Raw genomic sequence first — 22,373 nt, forward strand, 5'->3', positions numbered from 1 at the left:
TCAGCTGCTTCTCAAAACAAACCAAAAGCTTTAAAAAAAATTTAAAAAAACGAGCCGTTTCAAAAACATCTGGAACGTCACAAATCAGCAGGTCCTGCCCGTTACCTAGCAACCCCGGCGGAGCTACGCCGTAACCTAGCAACCAAAGCTGAGCTCCGGCGTTCGGTCTGCTGGTTTCCCCCGCTGTGTGCGCTGAACCACGGCTGCTGGTTGTTGACTCACCGTCTGGCTGCGGTTTGTTCAGAGATGTTCGGCTGTATGATTGCGGATCAGTTTGCGGCCATTTAACATGCGAGTGTGAAGGTTGAGTTTGGGGGGCGTGGCCAGCAGCAGCTGATTTGGATTTAAAGTGACAGAAACCCTAAAACTCATTCTGAAACTCTTTTCAATGCATCTGCAAAATTGTAAAACCAACCTGAACACATTTGAAAAAATAAGTCAGTTTTTTTCCAGATTGTAATAAAACGTCTGACTAAATATTTTTATTTATTTATTGTAAATCAACACATAATTCTAATTCATATTCTAACACATAATGATAATTCAGATTTAAAAAGATACAAAAAAAGATACAAGAAAAAAAAATGCTGGGATAATAAATCAGAAGGCAAAAACCTGAAATGTACAGTCCACATGATTATATCACATATAATATATATTTATATATTACATTACACATTCTACCAAAAACCAATCTGCATGTAAAACAGGAAGTGTACAGAATTTACAACAAGGCACTGAACAGTGCGGCAGGAACCTGCAGGTCTTGGTCTTTGGATGGATCTGCCGCCCGCGGAGCTCCAGGGAAACGTGGGAATGCTGCGCTGCCGAACCGGGTCCGGTGGAGCGGCTCGGTCCAGCTGAAGCAAAAACTGCACCACAGTTACCATAACAGTTACTTTACCCATGTTTACCACAATGTTTCCAAGTTTTTACCACTAATTTAGGAACTTTTCCTTTCGCTTTAACATTTGGGAACTGGCTGCTTTGCACGAGGGAGAAGTTCCTGAGCCTGAGCCGCTTGTGCAGCTGGACCGGTTCAGAAACATCGGAGCACCGTTTTTATTCCTCAGCAGAACCTCGGACCCGATCGGAGTTCATCCGGATGGAAACAGGCACTTGTGATTTCTTCATTGTCTGCAGTTATAAAAGAACCAGAACCAGATTCAGGGCTGTTCTTTAGTTTGGGACGGGAAAGGAAAATACATTCAAACAGTCTGATCTCTAAAGAAACACGCAGGACAGTAACGTAACGTCTCAGGTCTTCTTGTCTTTCCCATATTGAAGAGTGAGACGCGATGAGAACCGGTTTTCTTTGGTAGCTTTTGTCCCATTCTTTTTTTTCTTTTGGATAACATTCAGCCTCTTTCAGAAAGTCTTCCTCCTGCTCTGTGGGAGCCTCGCTGGAACTGGACCGAACCACAATCCGCCTCAATAAAAGCATCATTTCAGGTGGTCCAGACGGAAAATGTTACGTTTTTCTGATTCATTTTATTCCGGACTGATTGTTGATAAGAAGCACTTCCAGGTGGAAATACTCAGTCTGTGTAGAGACGAGACGCTTTGGTCTGAGCTCCGGTTTCCATGGAGACTCCCAGCAGGACGTGGACCCGGTGGAGAAACCTCAGAGTCGTTCCGCCATGTTGGGAAACCTTCAGAGCCCTGCGGGCCGGTACCTGAGTGAAGCTGGACCCGCCTTCTCTAAATGAAACCTCAAATGTTTCTGCAGCAGCAATAATTAAGCGATGATGTCTGGTGACATCTGGGAACTCTTTTCTTTTAAAAATCTTAAGAATTATAATGTTTTGATGCATAAATCAGCACAAACGCAGCACAATTAATTTATATCAATTTGTCTGATTTTGTTAGAGGGCAGGTTGACCTCTAGTGACCTCTGAATTAATTTCTATCAGTTTTGTTCATGCGTGGGGTCAGAGGTCGGTAGGCTGATTTCTGTTGACCTCTGGAAACATCTTTTTTTTTTAAAAATTATTATTAAAATGGCATCAACAAAAACATTCCTGCACAAATGCAGCAAATTAACTTTCATCCTTTCTGTCTGATTTAATGTTGGGCTAAAGATGGCAGCTTCATCTCTGGGGACTATTTTTTTCTTAAAAATTATAACAAAAACAAAATGCAGCACAAACGTTTGACACCTATTTCATATAACGTGAGGAAGGAGCGGGCCCAGGTTCTGGACTCGGTTCGGTTCTGGCCTCACCAGGCGCTGCATTTGCTCTCGTGGCTGCTGACCGACTGACTGTTGCTGTAGCGCTTCTTCACGATCATGCTGATGTACGCCTTCATGAGCTTGGCGATGTCCATGACCTGCAGGGGGCGACAGAGAGAGAGAGAGCGACCGTGAGCCACAGGAAGCTTTTCACAGGAGGCCATCGGCGCCGGCCATCGGCACCGACCATCTGGGTCTCGAACACCAGCTCCCGGCCCTCCACGGCGATCTTGTAGGCGTTGGGCAGCGGCGCGCCGAAGGACAGGATGAGCTCGTAGGGGAAAACCTCCAGGGGCCACGGCTCGCCACGCTTGTACACGGAGATGGACTCCCGGCTCACGCCGAGCCACAGCTCCGCCGGGAACGCTCCGTCACGGCTCTGGAACCACAGAGGTCAGAAGGGGTCACAGCCGCTCCGGCTCCACTGCTGTCAGCAGGCCGACGATTTCATCTTTAGTATAATCACATGACGAATGACGGCTAAAATAAATCGGATAAAATAACTAGAACTCCGTGAAGTCGGTTCACATCTCGCCTTGTGTTAAAAACACAGATTACAGCTTCACAGATTATCAACAGATGGAATTTAAAAAAGCACACAAAGCAGACATTATGGACTGGGACTACTGGGATTACTGGGATTACAGGGACTACTGGGATTACAGGGACTACTGGGATTACAGGGACTACTGGGATTACTGGGATTACAGGGACTACTGGGATTACAGGGACTACTGGGATTACAGGGATTACAGGGACTACTGGGATTACAGGGACTACTGGGATTACTGGGATTACAGGGACTACTGGGATTACAGGGACTACTGGGATTACTGGGATTACAGGGACTACTGGGATTACTGGGACTACTGTGCTGGTTTTGAGGCAGGACAGGGTTAATTTATCGTTAGTAATATTAGTATAAAATTTTTCCCATTGTTAGTAGTATTGTTATTTTTGTTAATGATGTAATCAGGAATTTTTATGCTTTTTGCTGAGAGAATGAAGATAATCTGTTGGTTTTGGGAGCCCAGCGTCTGGGCCAGCCAGGACCAGCTGGGCGCTCACCTCCACGTTGAAGAGCGTGGAGCCGTAGCCCTGCCACTCCTTCACCAGCGCCATGTACTTGACCATGGCCTGCTCCTGGCTCACGCCCTGCAGCTTCCTCCACTTGTCCAGGACGCTGGTCCGCACGGCGGCCGCCTCCTCCCTCATCCAGGCCTCCAGGCTGTTCTCCTCCTCCAGCCTCTGCCGGCTCAGGGAGCCGCTCCTGAAGCTCCGCCGCAGCGTTCCCTCCAGGAAGCTGGAGCGTTTCCGCTCCGCCGTTCCCGAGCGCTCCGCCACGGAGCCGGCGCCGGCGAACGTCTTGGCCGAGTTCTGGACCCGGGTCCGCAGGCGAGCCATGGGGAACACCTGGGACATCTCGGGCACGGTGGTCTGGGGGTTCTGGTCGCCCAGCAGGTACTGGAGCCGGAGGGCGGCCAGGAACTGGAGCGTCTCCTCCGGGGCCGGATAGTGGCCCTGGATGACCGCCTCATGGGCCTGAAACCAGATCAATCCAGTTAATCCTTCAATCCAAACGATGCAGTAAGGAATCATCGCTGCGCTCATGTGAAACATGGCCGACGTGTTAATGAACTGGAGGTTTTCACCTGTTCGAACATGAAGGCGAACTCCACGCTGTCCTTGGGAACGCCGTCCGTGTCCAGGAAGCAGTACAGTTTGAAGTACAGCTTCCAGCCCGTGTTGCTTTCCTCTGCGCTCGCTGAAAGTCTGCGGAGCAACGATTCACTACATGAACTGGACCCTCAGGAGAGAAACACACTTGGATCAGACTGGAACTCACACAGAGGCTCCGTCTTACTTTTCAAACTTGGCGAGAACGTCGGCCACCACGGTCCGGCTCTCGATGGCTTTCTCTGAGGCGTCGTTGTGTTCGAACAGAGCGAACATGTTCCTGCTGTCCTCCATGGCCAGGCCGCGGATCAGCTTCTCCACCACCTGAGAGACAGACATAAAAACAATGCAGGGCATTCTGGGTAAACACAACAAAACAAACATGCTAGCTTAGCGCTAGCAGGAGAAATGTCTCATGCTTTTCAGTCAAGGACAGAAGAGAAATCCAGCAACAGCTAAAATCTGAAGATAATCCAGTTTAGTTTCCATTTGGTGAAGAAGGAAGTTGCTCTCAGTGTTTTCAGAGGTTTGGTGTTGTTTCCTTCTGTGTTGTTGGTGCAGCGCCCCCACAGGCAGGGAGGGGAACAGGTTGGTTTGAGAGAACCAAATGTGTCAATTCTGGTCCCTAATTGATCCGAGTTTCCTGGACCATCAGGAGGGAAAACATCCTAAGTTGAACCCTAACAGCCTTTCCTGACCAATTACTAGGAACTAAAACTTTCTTCTTTTCAAATGAATCAGAACAAAAATCTAAGGCCAAACTGAGATGTGATGCTTTCGCATCAGTGGGTTTGTGGGTAAATAGTTGTTACTGCTGTTGTTGGGTGAGGAACCCACCTCCCCTGCCGTGGTGTGTGAGTTGATGGTGATCTTGCAGGAGCCTCCGCCGTGGCAGTGCACCGTGGTGCTCATCTCCTGCCGGGCCACGATGGAGCGGATTTCTTCCTGCGACGGCACGTTCTCCCGGGCCCGAGTCTTCTTCAAGGACTCGAAGGCGAAGGCGGCGTAGCGGTCCATTTCTGAGGCGGGGAAGAGCTCTCTGGTCCTGCAGAGAGATCACATCCCGGTTACAGGTCAGACGTAAACTACACAGGTGAAACAAACCCATCCAGGCCTGACAAAGCAGAATTTAAAGGAGACCCGTCAAGCATTTTGAATGTTTTTCCACTTGAGTAGAAAAACTCAGATACGGCTTCTATAATGTGTGGAGTAACAAAGCGGCGCTCTGCTTGCCTCTTCAGGTGGAACTTCAGGTATCTCAGGATGCTCCGTGAGGGCATGAAGGTGCAGCACATGCAGGCCAGGATCTTCCAGCTGCAGAGGTTCCCCGGGCCGCTGGGCTGCGGCGGCCGGGCCGTCTGCTTGATCAGCTGGCAGTAGAGCTCGTCGCGCAGCGGCTTGAGCTCCTGGCCCGTCTGCAGGATGCCCTGGATGATGGCCACCGGGTCGGCCACGCCGTCCAGGTGCTGCAGGGAGCTGAACACCCGGAGGGCTTCGTCCTGCAGGGTGGTGTAGCTCCGACTCCGTGACGCTGCGTGACGGAGGAACAGGAAGATGAATCACTCTCCAGTGAAGCAGGTGGGTTAAGTTGGTTTTAGTTATAGAATCGAATTCTTAGAGCAACATTTTCCACTCTGACGGCCGAGTCTGAGGCTCACCGCTCAGCTGGATGTCTCCGTACGGCAGCGGCAGCAGCGGGGAATGCAGCGGGTGGTGGCTGTGGCGGAGGATGGGGTTCCTCTTGTAGATCTGCTCCACCACCTCTGAGTTCAGACAGTTCTCCTGCAGACAGAACCAGCTGGACTTTACCTGCAGCTCTGGGTCAGAACCGTTAGTTTGCCTCGCTAACTGAAAGGTTAGCTATGCTAACCCTAAAGCATTGATCATAATTAGTTCAGCTAACGCTAAAGCGCTAACTTCAAACATGTTGACATCAACAGGTGCTGCAACAGCAGATCTCTTCTACATATTTATGTTTATATCTTGGTCTCTACTGTTTGAATAGTGAATAAAAACAAACATTCTAAAAGTCGATGTCTCTTTACGTATTCTGTATCTTTCCTGTTGGTTCCCTGGACCGACGGTGAGGCTGTTAACCCTCGTTAACTCCAGACATGGAGGAGTTTCTCTCCTACCCTGATGTCCTGGATGAGCTGCTGGGTCGGCGTGTCGATGGGAGCCTTGGTGTCGATGACGTTCTGGATGGAGCTGGCCCAGCGCGTGGCTTCGTTCAGCAGCTTGCAGTAGAGCCGGTACGAGTGTTTCCGCCCGTAGACGATCACGTTCCAGTATCCTGCAGCGCAGCAGCCGCAACACGAGAGTCGTGTTAAAACAACGGGACCCGGGACGTGAGCCCGTCATGAACCCCGCTCTGACCCACCGGTCTCCTTGTAGAGCTTCTCATCGGGCTGCACCACGGAGCAGAGGCTGTTCAGGACCAGCGTTCCCAGTTTCAAGGCGTTCCGCTCGGAGCTCTTGTAGTAGTCCAGGGAGTTGTGGGTGAGCAGGAACCAGCGCTTCTTCAGCTTCAGCGACGCCTTGGTGCTGTTTTTCATCTCTTTGTGCAGCCAGCCTGGAGGACAAACAGCATTTCATCTCCTTTACTGTTTACCTGTATGAAACTCCTGCTTCATTTGCTTTATTTCCTATTGAAAAACATTTTGTTCAGTTTAAATTTGTTCTTTTGAGCAAACTTTGTTCTGTATGTAGCTCCATACAGCAGCAGCTTCATAAAGCCTTCAGCCCTGAAGCAGTTAGTGCTTCGGTCACAGACACTGAGCTCAAATATCATTTTACTGACTGAAGTAGGTTTGATTTGTTCCATTTATGATCATTTTTATTCTTTATGTGAACTTTCTGCTTGTGTTGCTTTGGGGCTGCAGCAATGCTAAACTTTAAAAAGACAAGCAGCAAGCTAAGGGCTAGAGAATAGAGTCTTAACAATATAACCGTTTAAATCCACTTTGAATCTCCAGGTTGTGTTGAGACCTTAATGAACTGGTTCTGCTCCAGTAGCAGTCTGTGCTGCTCGTCTCCGCCCTGAGTCGTACCTCTGATGATGAACTCCTGCCCGTCGACGCGGGCGTCTCCTTTGGAGCGCTGCAGCAGAGTGATCCAGTGGTGCATCTCCTCGGGCGTGTCGGCGTTGCAGTGCAGCACCCGCTCCGCAGTGATGATGACGAAGGAGTTCGGTCTAATTTTAACAGGAGAAGCTCAGAGTCAAAAAAACAACCAGAACTGGGAGTAATATGAAGTGTCTGACCTAAACAAAACAACAACACACCTCTCTGGGTTATCTGACGCACAAACCGAGTCGATCATGCCCACATCCAGCGTTCCCTGCAGAAAGACAGGCGAGGCGTTGAGGGATTAGAGGAAGTCGCGTCTTTGCTGGATTCGGCAGACGTTCTGCTCGACTCACCACGGCGTTCTGCGGATTGGCCTGCTCATCGTGCATCTCGCTGATCTCCTGCTCTGTGGCGCCATGGACCTGACTCAGCACGCTGAACCACTGACTGCAACCATGGAAACACAATCAGCATCAAAAGGTCACGGCAACAACAGCTCTTTCAGCTGCAGAGGCCATGTCTGCAGATAGCAACAGCAGAGCACAGCAGTGGAGACGTGGTGATGTGGGTCATTCAAACTGAGATTTATCCACAGGGACCTCTGATTCACAGAACTCCAAAGCAATAGCACAAAATTCACTTATTAGTTGATTTTTTTTTTGTAGTTAATGTTGAAAATATTCAAAAAATTATAAAAATTTAAAATGCAGTTTGCGAAGCTGAAATTCCTCCATTTTTTTGGTGCTGATTGCCTAAAACCCAGAGAGGTTGGATAAAGAAGACTGTGATCAAAATGATTTCTACTGTCTGTCAACAGATTTACGTCTATTTGGTGTTGGATCTGCTAAAACAGGAAGTTACTAAGTGTTTCTAAAGGGAGTCTGTAAAATCAGAGTAACTCTGACGACACCAAGCCTTTGGGTTTCCCCGCCTCAGACTGGACTTGGACTGTAAAGACACACCTGGCGTCCTCAGCAGACTCTGCGATCAGGTGGTAGGTCCTCTCTGGCATCACGATGTCGATTCCGTTCTCCTTACCCGTGTTATCAACGATTTCTCTGCAGAAATCAAAAACAGTTCTTAGAAGCATAACCGGGATTCGATCATGTTTACTAAATTTGACCTTTGACCTTACTTGGCATTGTGCATGTCTAGCACTCCCTTCATCTTCTCCTCGCTGTCGTTCTCAAAGTACATGAGCCGGCTCTGCCGCAGCACGAACCAGCGGCGCTTCCAGTTGCGGCGGGACAGCGTGGAGGAGCCGCCTCCCTTCTTGTGCAGCCAGCCCTGCTTCAGCGCCTCCTGCTTGGCCCGGAACCACAGGAAGGTCTCGTCCTTCAGGACGCACCAGCGCCGCTTCCACGTGTTCATCAGGCCTCCTGCAGACCAGACCACAGGACTGCAGTTCCTGCCACGGCGAGGAGGACGGCTCCCAAAGAGTCAGAGTGGATCAGAGGAGTTACCTTTGATGAAGAGGAAGCTGTGGAAGTACGGCAGAGTGACGCAGCTGTAGACCGAGTCCCGGCGGTACGACAACTCATCGTCTGTGTCAAAGCGGTCAAAGTCGTCTTCACTGTCCTCAAACTGCAACATTTCAAAGGAAATGATTCAACTGAAGCTCCCTGGGATTTAAATGACAGTTTTAACCCTGTTGAAGTTGAGTTTGGTTCATAAAGCTGCACTTGAACGAAGCACAAGACATGCAGAACAATGTGATCTGGAGTGGAAATGATCATTCACCACAACTAACTGTGACTAGCTGCGATGCACGGTGGTGGAGGGCTGATGATGTGGGTTATGACAAGCAGTGATTCAGCCTGGAACTAGACTCACATGTGGAGGAAACAGTCTGACCGTTGAGGACGCGACTCACCGATGACTGAGCGCCTTCGGAGCTGAAGCGGTAAGCCCCGGAGCTGTTGTACGTTCCCGCGGAGCCCCTGTAATCCGGAGACCACTGGCCGCTGCGGGGGTTGGAGAACGCCACGCTGCCGCTGGACACGATGGCGCCCTCGTCGTAGTCGTCCTGGTCGTAGTCCGAGTCCTCGTCTGGAGGAATCAGCTCCACCAGGTCGTCGGACGGCGCCTCGGACGACGCCTGCGGGCGGCAGAAGGCGGAGTCGCCGCTGGACGAGACGCTGTGGGCGGCCGGCGGTAACGGCGGCAGCGGCGCGTGGAGCAGGGTGGTGAGGGGCATCGCCGGGATCGGAACGTCGTTGGCGTACGGGTCTTCTTCTGACGAGTCGTCGCTCGTCCGGATTCCACTCGTCCGCTGGCCGTCGGAGTGGCCGTGCTCGCTGGGGTTGGGAGAGTCTTTGAAGGCCTCGTCGTCGGCTCCGAACCCTTCATCGACCTCCTCTTCGTCATTGCCTCTTCTCCCTCCGTTCTCCTTCTCCTCCTCCTCCTCCTCCCCGACGCCCAGGGAGCTCTCAATGTTCCTCACACACTCATCGATCTCGTCGAAGTTGAGCGAGTCCAGGAACTGCTGCGCCGCCTTGCAGGCCTCGTCCTCCAGCCGCTGCAGCTCCTGATCCCGGAGGCGCTGCAGGCGGTGGAGCGACGCCTCCGTCAGGGACAGCTCCTGCTGCTCCTTCTGCCTCTGCAGAGCCTGGATCTCCCGCTCCAGCCGGAGGATCTCCTCCACCTGGGACGCCTCCTGGGGGCGGATGGCCTCCTCCTCCTCGCCTGCCTCCTCGAAGACCGACTCCAGCTCCTCTGGGGTTTCGGGGAAAGCTGCGGCTGCTTCCTCCAGCTGAGACTGAGTGAAAACTAGAGAGGCCAGCTCCTGGGCGCGCTGCAGCTCCTGGGCGCGCTGCAGCTCCTGGGCGCGCTGCAGCTCCTCAACGCGCTGCAGCTCCTGGGCGCGCTGCAGCTCCTCAACGCGCTGCAGCTCCTCCAGCCGCAGAGCCTCCTCGGCCTGGAACAGAGGAAAACATGGAACTGCGATGGAAACACGTTTTGGACAACGGTGAGTTCGCTGAGACGGTTTCTTTAACAGCAACATTTCATCTTCGACAGCTTTCACTTTCTGAGGACAAGTTTGAACCAGTAGAAATTATGATTTTAAAAGTTTCTGACAAAAGATTTGAAAATAATTCTTCGAAGCCCCCTGATATTTCTATAAATATTTAAACTCCTTTAAGAAATTTTTTTGCTTTTGCATCTTTTAGGTCTGAGACTTTTTCACGTTACTTTTGGTTAAATGATTAAATAGATTTTAATGCCTTAAACTTTAAGTTTATTGGTATTTTCTTCATAACCGTACCCTCTGTATTCATGCGTTTCTTATACGCCCTGACGCAAAGCGACAGTGAAGCTCATATTGCAGATATGTTTAGGATTAAATTGTAAATAATGAATTAGACTCTACTTTTAACTTGACTAAAAACCACCAGTGTCTTTCCTGCTCCAGCATTTAAACTTTGAAATAAGAAAATGACGTTCTGCACCTCTTCGGCGCGTCGCTCCGCCTCCAGTCTCAGTCTCTCTCTGCATAAACAGAAACAGCCAAACGTCAGCGGCCATCAGCAGGCGGGTTGGAGGACTAACTAGGACGAGCGTCACCTCTCCATCTCTTCCTCCATCTTTCTGCGGCGCTGCTCCTCCTCCTCCTCCCTCTTCCTCCTCTCGTCCAGCAGGCGGCCGACGGCCCGGCGGGCCAGCCGGCCCCGCTGGCGCTTCTGGAAGGTGAGCGCGGCCCAGCGGAGCAGCAGGAACTTCCTCCTCCAGTAGAAAGCCCGGTAGTTCTTCTGAATGACCACAATGCACTGCAGCAGCCTCCTGTACTGCTTCCTGGAGGCGGAGCCGCATAAAATGGTCATTAAATGTGGATAAAAACCAGAGTTTGTGAGTAAAGGTGTCGGGACGCACCGGGCCATGTAGCCCAGGACGTGGGCCTGGATGACCATGGCTGCCTTCAGCACCTCCACCTCCCTCTGCTTCTCCAGCCGCTGCTCCAGAGACTCTCGAAGGAAAACCTGAAGGCAGGAAAACACAATTCATGACGGATTCAGCTTCTCCTCATCTTTACAACATCTAATGACGAAAATCACAATAATCATCCAAATGGTCCAAGAACTTCCTAAAAACTATGAAGGAAAAAAGCCTCAATAAACACAAACAGCTTTACGTCCATCTGACCTGAAATCAAGGCAGGTTCATAAGTATTCATACAGGCTCATATATATATATATATATATATATATATATATATATATATATATATATGCACCTCGACCTGTAGCAATAATAGATTGATCAATTAATCACATGATAAATTAAAATTAGCTGAATAATTTCCATTCTGATGATTAATAATTTTTGAAAAGCAATTTTGTTTACAGACATAATTCATTTTATTCATGGTTTTATTTATGTCTGTTTATTTCTTATTTTTATTATTTCTAACAGACTCTTCTGTTTAACCCAGTGCAGATATCCACTAGCTGTGGATTTTAAATCTTTTATTCACAATGAATAAAAGATTTAAACCCAGCAGAATTAAGAAACTCCCTGAAACGCTGAACAAGCGTTCGGCGTTAATTAAACCCGGAACTTCGTCTCCTTTTGTTGCAGCAACTAAAGTCAGCAGATTACAGCGGCGAGGCGTTCCTGCCACAGCTCCGTGCGAAAAGACAGAACCTACCGAGCAGCTGGCCGTTTTATGAGGAACCGGGCCCACTGGGCCGGCGGGTTAATCCGATTAGGGAGGAGGAAAATGAGATACGGGACTCGGCCTCTGGCGGCCGACATGGCGGGGAAATATCACAGGACTGGGAGGTTCAGGAACAGATTTCTCCTGTTGAATGAGGAGCTCAGAGTGTGTGTGTGTGTGTGTGTGTGTGTGTCTGACATTGGTGAATCCTGAGCTCTGAGGCACTAAAGAGATTTTCTGAGCAGACGTCACCTCGTCTTGCATGCAGGTTAATTAACGGCAGCATTACATGCATGAACACGAAGAAACCAGTGCAAATTTTGAGCAAACTTTTAAAATGTAACAAAAAGAAAAAAGAAAAAACAACTGGGACACGGAGAGCATGATCTCATATCGATGCCACGTTTGGCTGTAATGAACAGGAAGCAGAGGCTGGAAACTGCATGGAGGAGAACAAACATCTCAGGAAACGGAGAGTTTTCTCCTCTCAGCTGGAGAAAACGTTTGCTCCATCAACTTATTCAATAAATGTCTTTCTATCTCCTTTTTAGCGCATCAAGTCTCTTTTGGAAAAGTTAAAACGGACCTTTTTGATAAATTCAGGATGTTTTTAGCTGCTTTTCCAATACAAATGTCCAAATTCTGCAAAAGTCGAAAAAACTATTTTCAATTACGGTGTTTTGATCAAAGAAACAAAATGAAACACGTTAAGTTTTGTCCACACATTAAAATCACGCCATCATCCTCATACTGTCGCTTCTCTGCTGTTTCTCTCTGGGTGTTGATCACATGACTCATGTGAAGCAAAAAAAAACATTTTCATTGCTGTTTTTTTGCAAAATACAATAATTTCTATTCAGCTGAAAAACCACTTAATCCTAGAGGAACGTTTTTTTTTTTTTTTTAATCAGATATTGTGAGTTTATTCAAAATGTATTTTGTTATTCCGATTTGCACAGTTCATGGAAATGCATCTATTTTTCATTTGCCGTTTCCACAAACTGTTTCTAATGCGGCACTTTAAAACGCCCATGAATAAAAAACGTTGATGGAAACACAGTCAAGGCCAGAGCAGAGAGAAAACCTGCTGCTCCTGCAACGTGGGCCGAACCTCAGGAGGGACGTCAGACACGGAACAGAAACCAAACCCGTCCTGCGCAACACGGAAACAACGGCCTCCCTGAACAGCGGCACACGTTTGCATCCTGACGAGTCGCACAGCAAAATCCTCTTTAATCTTTACTGCGTTAATTAGCACAACAAAAAGCTCGGCTAAGCCTCGCTGCGCCTGATTCTGGCCGCTCCGGGTCGGGTCGGGACCTCAGAGGGAACAGAGCCGCTTCCCGTCCGCAAAAATTAAGTTTCAGGCTCTAAAAGCACAAGGCGGAGCTCAGAGGCAACAGTCGGGACATGAGCCGACTGAAAGGAGCTGCAGGCCGTAAATCTGTCTGAGGGACAAAGTGGACGAATCCCTCAGAGGGACACAGCATTGATTTAGCGGCGGCGCTGAGTCTGTGGCTCAGCAGGAGACAGGAAACAGTCAGGTGACGTCACAGATAACACCTGGTGTTCAGGTTTCACACTGGAAACATTCAAACTGCGAAAAGAGAGAAGCTGAACGTGTTAGGAGGGTCGGCAGCCATGATGGCTCAGCGCTTTTTGACGTATCTATATCTATATGACAGCACAGCGCCCCTGGTGGACAGACTGATGAATGGTTTCTCTGCATGTCTGAGTTTGGAGATGTTAACATGTTAGAGGTTCTTTCTGGTCTTGAACCGGTTCTACTCAGGAAAACTGAACAGAAAATAATCAAATCTCTACTTAGCTCAACTTTTATCAGTGATTGTTGGAGTTAATATTACACTGGAATATCAGTCATGCAGATTCTTACGGGTCTTTTCTTCTCCAGATTTCTCCAAATTTAAAATTAGAACTCAGTCACCTCTGCAGAATATTTTCTAAGTGTGCGAGTAAATCCGGAAAGAGGTGCAGAGGGAAATGTGGAAGGATGGAGTAAGAAAGTAAGGAAATGTGGATGAAAATCCTGATGCATGGAAGGAAGAAAAGCTTTTCAGACTTTAAAAATATCTAAATCAAAATCAAACATTTTTCCATGTTTTATCTCTTCCAACATCGACACACACAGGTTTCCCCCTCCTGCAGCGTCACACGGTCCTGCTGTGGTCGGTGGTGTGTGTCCCCATCTGTCACTTTCCCACCACACACACACACACACACACACACACACACACACACACACACACACACACACACACACACACACACACACACACACACACACACACACACACACACTCTGGCAGTAGCCATTCTTCCTGATCCGGTGTGGTGGAAGTAGAGAGTGACTGAAGAGTGGATCCAATAACTGTGGCGTTCCACGCTTCAGGTGATGCTGACCTCGGTTACTCACACACACACACACACACACACACACACACACACACACACACACACACACACACACACACAGAGGCAGTGGCTCTGAATGGCTCCATGGAGCTGAATTTGTAGGACACATGAAGCCAAATTAAGCCTGGAGGGAGAGAAGCCAGGATGGACTGGCGTCTCTCCGGAGGCGGCCTGAGTCTCCGTCCAATCACGCTCTGTGTTGGCGAGGAGGAGAAAAGACGTTTCTACCGGTGTTAGCCGGAGGCAAAAAGGGCGGTGGAGCATTCAGGAACTCAGCGCTTGACAGCAGAGAGTCCATTATTCTGCAGAATGAGCAGAAGGGATGAAGCTCACCGCTGATAGGCAGGAAATGCAAACCCACAGAGAAATGTTTGAGAAAATGAATTTTCTGGCTTCAGTTAATGTTTAATAACCCCAAGGAGAATTGACCAAATAAAAATATTCCTCTGGTGTTTGAATCCACTCAACTGTTTTATTCTTTATTTCTAAATCAGACCCTCAGATTGACTTCAGTTTCAGCTCAAAGCAACAGGAAAAAACAGCAACATTGTTTTGGTCGACTTTCCAGAAAATAAGGTGAAGCGTGAAAACACCACCAGGTTTGGGCCTTACTTTGGTTTTGCCAAGCTGCCAATCTGCACTGCTGCTGTCATAGAGGTGCAGCAGCTGCTTGCAGCGCCCCCTGTGGTCGTCTGGAGTCAGGACGCCCCGCATCAGGACTTTGTACCTGAAGAAAAGCGAAACGTTAAGCTAAACGACACAAACGCTATTTTTCTGAAATGTGTTCATCTGTTTACAGCAACATGTCATTACTGAATTTATTAATGAGCAGTAAAAATCATGTGACATCTATCTTAGCATTAGTCAACGTAACAGATGCTTGTTTAATTGTGTTTTTTTTTGACATTTAAAGAACAAAACTAGTCAAATAATAAACTAAAACCATACGAGACTTTATTGAAGCAAGCAAAATAAGTTTTTTAATTCAAAACATAAAATGTAAGGCAAACCGTGAACCTTTGGGGGGAAATGCTGGTTATAATAGATATAATCTACAAAATTAGGATAAATGCAAAAACGTGAACAATGAATACGAAACCTGAGTTGCATCAAACTTTTGTTGTATTTTTAGGAAGTTTTTATTTGACTGTAAAATTTGTAAAAACGTCCATTTGCATCAGTCGTTAGCTTACAGGTTATATTTGCCTGACTTTGATCAGGGGCCACACAAAATCATCGATGGGGCCATAAATGAGCCCCGCACCACGCTTTGATACCCCTGAATCAGGAAAAAGTACAAACTGGTTGTGTGTTTAAGCACTTCTGACTCCCTGAGTGTTTGGACTTGTGTAAATCTGGATCAGACCTGGAACAGAAGTCCTGGAAGGATCTGCGGACCGGGAAGCCGCTGCGCCGGATCTTCACCGTTTCCAGCATGCCGGAGTACCTGAGCTGGTTCAGAACCACCGTCTGGTCGAACTGGTCAGGCATCTGCAGCAGGAACAGAAGAAACATCAGATTACTGACATGACGCCCCCTGCTGGAGTTGAACAGGAATCTGTGTGAATGCAGACGTTCCCCTGCCCCTCAGAGTCACAGGCTGATCTATGATGTTTGCCACTGGTTGACCTTTTCAGCACAGCGCTGGGCGTATTTTCACGGCTGTGAGGATTGATTTTGGAGGTCTGGTTTGACTCAATATCACAGCCACAAACACTGTGGTGCTATGAGGCTGATGACACGTCTGGAGGTGATGAATGGACACAAAGAGACAAAAACAACAAAAATTAAAGCTGCAGGATGTTAACTTTTATAAAAAATATATAGTTTTTTACATAAACTGTAACCATGTAGAGACAGTTTGTTATGAGACAGATAATCTGAGAAAAGATTGATCGATCTCCTCCCTGAGCTGCTATTGCTGTTGAAATAAATGCACCGCTCTCGACCAAATCAACCAATCAGAGCCAGGAGGCGGGGCTTAGGGCTGTCAATCAATGTCACATACTCGCTGCTAAATGTGCTAATGGCAGAGAAACAACTTACCATTACAGCAGAACTGTTTATCTGCCGTTATCGGTGGCTATGCTAACTAGCCTTAGCATTCACACCAACGATTGTGACTGACAGCGCTAAGTCCCGCCTCCTGGCTCTGATTGGTTGTTTCTAGTTAGGCAGAGGAGGTTGATGTTTTCACACAATATCTGTCTCATACTAGTGAAAGTTTCAACAAAAAAGTAAAAAATTATTTTTTATAAAAGTTACAAACTGCAGCTTTAACAGTTTTATAAGCCTTCAGGCCACCCAGCAGCACTGAGATAGCATCATCAGTGACAGAGCGGCGGCATTCAGAGGAAGCCTTTCTCTGAGGCGACGCTCGTCACCCTGTAACCCCGGTGGGCGTAAGTGGGGTGGGTGGGGTTAGCTCCATAATTGGGAGCTTTCATTCCCACTGGTAATGCCCCCTTTATTCAGCAGGTCTCCCCTGATAGTCCGCTGATGGCCCATTTGGGTCGTCTAGAAGGGAGGCCAACTCACCAGCAGACCTCCCTGACTGATTGAATGGAGGCCTTTAATGCCAACCGGCCGCAGGGAGCGCTTCGTTAGCATAATTAGCATTTGCATACGGACCGCGATGCAGCCGTACAAAGGCGGGCGGTGTCAGGACGACGTCCTCTGACTCCCAGATCGGCTTTCATTCACCGTCGTTTCCTGTTTCTGCTGCGCCTTCAGGGAGTTCAGAGATCCTGAGATCCTGCCCTGGTCGTAACAAGACTCCATGTCCCACATCCAGATCCAAAAGCCCCAGAGCTCAAAAACTAGATCTATGGCAGATACTTCTATACTAACAATAGCGCAGTATCAGCTGGACCAGTAAAAGTAACATTCAGGTATGTTGACGGACGGACGGACGGACGGACAGACAGACAGATGGATAGATGGATAGATGGATGGATTGATGGGTGGATGGACAGATAGATGGATGGATAGGTGGATGGATGGATGGGTGAATGGGTGAATGGATGGATGAATGGATGGATGAATGGATGGGTGAGTGAATGGATGGATGGATGGATGGATAGGTGGATGGATGGATAGATGGATAGGTGGATGGATGGATGGCTGGATGGATGGATAGATGGATGGGTGGATGGACAGATAGATGGATGGATAGGTGGATGGATGGATGGGTGAATGGATGGATGAATGGGTGAATGGATGGATGAATGGATGGGTGAGTGAATGGATGGATGGATGGATGGATAGGTGGATGGATGGATAGATGGATAGGTGGATGGATGGATGGCTGGATGGATGGATAGATGATGGATGGATGATGGATGGATGGATAGGTGGATGGATGGATGGATGGATGGGTGAATGGATGGGTGGATGGATGATGGATGAATAGGTGGATGGATGGATGATGGATGGATGTATAAGTGAATGGATGGATGGATGGATGATGGATGGATGGATGATGGATGGATGGATGATGGATGGATGTATAAGTGAATGGATGGATGGATGGATGATGGATGGGTGGATTGTTGGATGGATGGATGATGGATGGATGGATGGATGGATGATGGTTCCAGTCTTGAACCTTTTTCAGATGAAATCTCGTTTTCTATACATTCAATATAATTTTGCTCCTAACTAAAAATCTGTTCCCTCGTTTTTCCCTCGTTGGTATTTAGCTGGTCTGCGGTAACAGGAAGCAGTAATAAGTAAGGGCAGGACAGTCAGGCGCCTCCAGCAGCCTGAAGCCTCTGGTCCTCTGCTGACTGACGGATGACAACAATAGCTGCTGCCTCAGCCCGACTCCCCAGAGGTCGGTGCATTCATTCACAGGAACAAACGGGGCGAGGCGGTCGGTCGGCTCCTGGGGGGTGAGAAACGCCAAACATGGGGGGCAGCTGAACTCCGGCTGAGCTGTCCATCACCCAGCCAATAAGACGGCATGCAGAGCTGTTTCCTGTATCTGATGCAGGTCAGCAGCGACTCAAAGCCTCCCGATAATCCACCGATCAGATAACAGGATCCACTCTGAAGTGTTGGCATGTAAAGAAATCTAATTATCTCATGACATTTCAAAGAATGCCATTTTCCTTCCCCGTCTGAGACTCACAAAGTTCACGCCGTCTCATGGGACAAAATTTAAATAAGTTATCACCGAACTGAAAATCCATCTGGTTCAATTAAAGGTTAATTAATGCAGGTTCAATCTAATAACATCTTCAACACGGTTTTACCAACAGAAGAGTCGGCAATGATGTTATTGTAACCCTGAAGTTTCTAATATGAGGCTACAGCTGCACATTACGAAGAAATGCTAAAAGTGAGTTTATCACCCACAGTTAGAGTTTCTGCTTTGACCCAGGAACTGAGAGCCACGACATTCCTGAAGCTGCTGCTGGTCTGATGGAGGGATCCGCAGAGGATTATCAGCTCAGCAGGAGGAACAATGGCGCTGGGCTTTAAGTGCAGATAAACCCAAACCAAAACCGCCTCTGTTGGACTTAAAGACGGGCCTGTTTGAAGAAGGATTGGATGGCTTACAGCAGCAACACTGAACAGACCTGCAGGGGGCGCTATGTGCAGATTACAACCACAGAGAAACAGCTATTACTGTCAGTTTGACAGAAACACTGGATGGATGGATGGATGGATGGATGGATGGATGGATGGATGGATGGATATGGATGGACGGACGGACGGACGGACGGATGGATGCATGGATGGATGAGTGGATAGATGGGTGGATGGATGGTTGGATGGATGAGTGGATGGATGGACGGACGGGCGGATGGATGGACGGATGGATGGATGGACGGATGGATGAGTGGATAGATGGGTGGATGGATGGTTGGATGGATGAGTGGATGGATGGACGGACGGGCGGATGGATGGACGGATGGATGGATGGACGGATGGATGAGTGGATAGATGGGTGGATGGATGGTTGGATGGATGGATGGACGGACGGGCGGATGGACGGACGGATGGATGCATGGATGGATGAGTGGATAGATCGGTGGATGGATGGTTGGATGGATGGATGGACGGACGGGCGGATGGACGGACGGATGGATGGATGCATGGATGGATGAGTGGATAGATCGGTGGATGGATGGATGAGTGGATGGATGGACGGACGGATGGATTGATGGACGGACGGGCGGATGGATGGATGGACGGACGGACGGATGGATGCATGGATGGATGAGTGGATAGATGGGTGGATGGATGGATGAGTGGATGGATGGACGGACGGATGGATGGATGGACGGATGGATGGATGGATGAGTGGATGGATGGAGACCTTTTCTTTCCCGTCTAAAACCCAGAATAATTTTGCTGCTCTCGTTGTTTTTGCGTTTGCTTATTTTTTCTATTTTTCCCTGAATCTTTTTCCAGTTCGAGCCTCAGAGGATCTGATGATTGATCTCATGTGGTGATTGATCTCATGTGGTGATTGATCTCATTTGATAATTGATCTCATGTGGTGATTGATCTCATGTGATCTGCCAGAAACCTCCAGGTCTGAGGCTGGCGGTGGAAAATCATCACTAACTGATTTCTGTTGTCCAGAAATGAAACTGGAAATCCAGTTTCTGCAGCTGCAGGTGAAATCAGCAGATTGTGATGATGACAGAATTCAAATAATTAGATTTTTCTTCCACTAATATTGGGCTGGACTAAAGAAAACGTCTGTTTTGTTTCTTAAATTATCCAAAACTGTAGAAGTGACACTTTAGAAACACTGTAATTAGGTAATTGTATCCCAATATAGCATCACAGATTGATAGTGTAGGAAAATAATCTGCTTTAAGTAGAAGTGTAATCTCATTAGAAAGAGACGAGGACAGAATGCCACTTCCTCTTCATTAACCTGTCGTTTACCGAGCAGCCGGCTCATCCCATATCCAGTCTCATTAATTTCATGCCCTCCAGGCCTGATAATAATCACAAAGATAAGCTCACTGCTTCGTCTCCACTATTATAAATGACCATGCATCACGTCGGAGCTGAAAGCCTTCATGTCCAATTATCCTAGAGAGGAAACAGGGAACATCCGAGGAGCCAAGAGCAGAAAAATGCACCAAACACTTTCAGTTTCACAGCTTTGATTCAGGTTTCAGTTCCAAACACAAACTTGAGGATGTTTTTAGAGGTTCGGACGATCTGCTGCAGCTCGATGCCAACGCCTAACAGGTGACTGTGAAAGTTGTAGAGTTCTCTAAAAGTTCACATTTCCCTCTTTACAATCCAGATAAAACTACAAATCAGAACTCTCAGACAACATAAGAAGCTTGCTTTGTGATTCATCCCATTTTAAAATCACAGCTTCAAATTTAAACCCCGTTCACTTACAGACACCCCTCGTCAGATCTGCACCAGGTCTCACCTTGCATCTTAGCTTCTCGTTTCCCTACAGGATTCCTTTCTTTTCCATATCCGACAGAAACTTCCCAAAGCTGCGGCTCATCCGCGCGTCTGCTCCTGCAGCACACTGACTCCTTCACGCACATTCATCCGCCACGGAGCCAAACAAAGGCTTTCAAACCCACAGCTCCACTCCCCCTTTCAACGAGGGGAGGGCGGCCGCGTTGCCATGGCGACGCATCTCCTGCTGAGGCTAATTTGTTCTGGCCACTTGTAGGGTCTGACTCTGTGTGTGTGTGTGTGTGTGAGGGAGAAAAAGGGCTGGCTGTTTACATTCAAACGTGTCCAACCAGAGCAGCTGATGGTCTGATGAAGTGGTCAAACTGGACCGCAACAGGAAATACCGTCATGTCTGGTCTAATGTCGTTTCAGTGTGAAAGTTTCAAACCTAGAATAAGAATATCTGAATATCATTTAACTGTATTTAAAGTTTATTGTTTAAAATTAAAATATGTTCCATATAAAATATATATTTCTTTCTTACAGCTGCTAAAGTAATATGACTTACTGATTATTACCATAATAATACACATAACTAGAAATGTGCCGATCTGGTTTTTTCCTGCCGATACCGATCACCCATGAGGGCCGATCACCGATACCGATCACATAATTATTATTTATTATTTTTATCATAAACACTACCGGTTACATTATGTGGAAAAAGTAACCATGAATTCACCTTAATTTAGATAAAAACTTGTTTTTAATAACTTTTTCCAAGAAGAAAACAAAACAAAACAGGCATTGTGCAAATTGTACTGCTATCAGTAATACTATCTTTAACAGACTGATAACATATGGAGGCTCTGAAGAGGCTAAATTATGCAAAGAGCCAAAATAAAACCTGTCAACATTGCCAAAAAGTTCAAGTATAAAACTTAACATTCAAAGGCAAAAACAGGATCCATTACAATAAACAATCCAGAGTTAATGAATGAAAACTTCCTGATAGCATGGCGGCTAGCTGATTACTGATAGTTCTGAGTGGCCGTTTCTGACTGAGCGGAGTAATTATGCAGAGCAGGGAGGAGATCAATTATTTTTTCTGATTATCTGACTCATGTTAGGACAACGAAAGTTTTAATACATATGGTAAAATGTATTTTTTTAAGTTAGATGCTGCAGCTTTAAGCAGAGGTTCGTTTGAGAGTCACTACCAGGTGGAGCAGAAGCGGCGCTCCGTCTGTGAAATATTACTACCTGTAGCGTAGCAGCGATTCAACAGCGAGAGCAGAACCAGCGTCTTACATCGCAGCTCGAAGACTTAAATAATTTTGCGGGTTATTTGTTTAGCTTTCTGACCGTCATGCTAATCCGGGTGAGTGTTTGTAGCTGTGCGCTGCTTTACCTGCTATCTGATCCTCCATATGTCTTTTTACTGCAGTGAGTCTCGATGTAGCCAAACTCCGTCAAGCATGGCATTGTTTTCATGTCGTATTAGCAGTGGTGGAGAGAGTACTCAAAAAATTTACTTAAGTAAAAGTACAAATACTCAGTCAAAAATGTACTCAAGTAAAAGTAAAAGTACCACATTAACATTTTACTTAAGTAAAAGTAAAAAAGTACTGGCTTTTAGAAATACTTAAGTATTAAAAGTAAAAGTACTCGCTGAATGCATTTCCTAATCGCTAATATCATTAAGTGAACCGATCGTATTTAGTTTTAATACATCAGAAATGTGCCATTTTAATGAACAATGCCTCATATTAAACATTTTCTTATTGTGTTTATTCTTTGTAACAGTTTAGACTTTGATATGTGATTCTATGAATCGTAATTTCAGTGATGGAAACATTTTGTCTCCTGTCCTATAGCATAAACTTCATTAGTGACATTTATTTAGAAAGAAATCCAA

At 47.3% G+C, this 22,373-nt stretch overlaps 1 protein-coding gene across 5 annotated transcripts in view; it reads right to left on the reverse strand.

Moving 5' to 3' along the window:
- Positions 1–463: 463 nt before the first annotated feature.
- The window catches only part of myo10 (myosin X), a 121,849-nt gene continuing 99,939 nt past the window's right edge, over positions 464–22,373 (reverse strand). For 4 of the 5 annotated variants that reach the window (XM_081598112.1, XM_081598110.1, XM_081598113.1 and 1 more), the window contains 22 exons: positions 15,432–15,556; positions 14,678–14,792; positions 10,849–10,955; positions 10,543–10,770; positions 10,428–10,467; positions 8,852–9,895; positions 8,442–8,562; positions 8,114–8,357; positions 7,941–8,036; positions 7,332–7,425; positions 7,194–7,249; positions 6,961–7,103; positions 6,291–6,482; positions 6,046–6,203; positions 5,569–5,692; positions 5,144–5,441; positions 4,748–4,955; positions 4,098–4,234; positions 3,886–4,006; positions 3,302–3,775; positions 2,421–2,612; positions 464–2,331 (listed from right to left, as the gene is read on the reverse strand). In XM_081598112.1, coding sequence (XP_081454238.1) covers positions 2,221–2,331; positions 2,421–2,612; positions 3,302–3,775; positions 3,886–4,006; positions 4,098–4,234; positions 4,748–4,955; positions 5,144–5,441; positions 5,569–5,692; positions 6,046–6,203; positions 6,291–6,482; positions 6,961–7,103; positions 7,194–7,249; positions 7,332–7,425; positions 7,941–8,036; positions 8,114–8,357; positions 8,442–8,562; positions 8,852–9,895; positions 10,428–10,467; positions 10,543–10,770; positions 10,849–10,955; positions 14,678–14,792; positions 15,432–15,556 — 4,428 coding nt within the window. In that variant the 3' untranslated portion in view covers positions 464–2,220. The remainder of the gene's footprint in view (positions 2,332–2,420; positions 2,613–3,301; positions 3,776–3,885; positions 4,007–4,097; positions 4,235–4,747; positions 4,956–5,143; positions 5,442–5,568; positions 5,693–6,045; positions 6,204–6,290; positions 6,483–6,960; positions 7,104–7,193; positions 7,250–7,331; positions 7,426–7,940; positions 8,037–8,113; positions 8,358–8,441; positions 8,563–8,851; positions 9,896–10,427; positions 10,468–10,542; positions 10,771–10,848; positions 10,956–14,677; positions 14,793–15,431; positions 15,557–22,373) is intronic. The other variant, XM_081598111.1, reaches the window with a different exon arrangement.

This window comes from Poecilia reticulata, chromosome 17 (genome assembly GCF_904066995.2).
Source record: "Poecilia reticulata chromosome 17, P_reticulata-male-v2, whole genome shotgun sequence".
In the NCBI taxonomy this organism is placed as follows: Eukaryota; Metazoa; Chordata; class Actinopteri; order Cyprinodontiformes; family Poeciliidae; genus Poecilia; species Poecilia reticulata.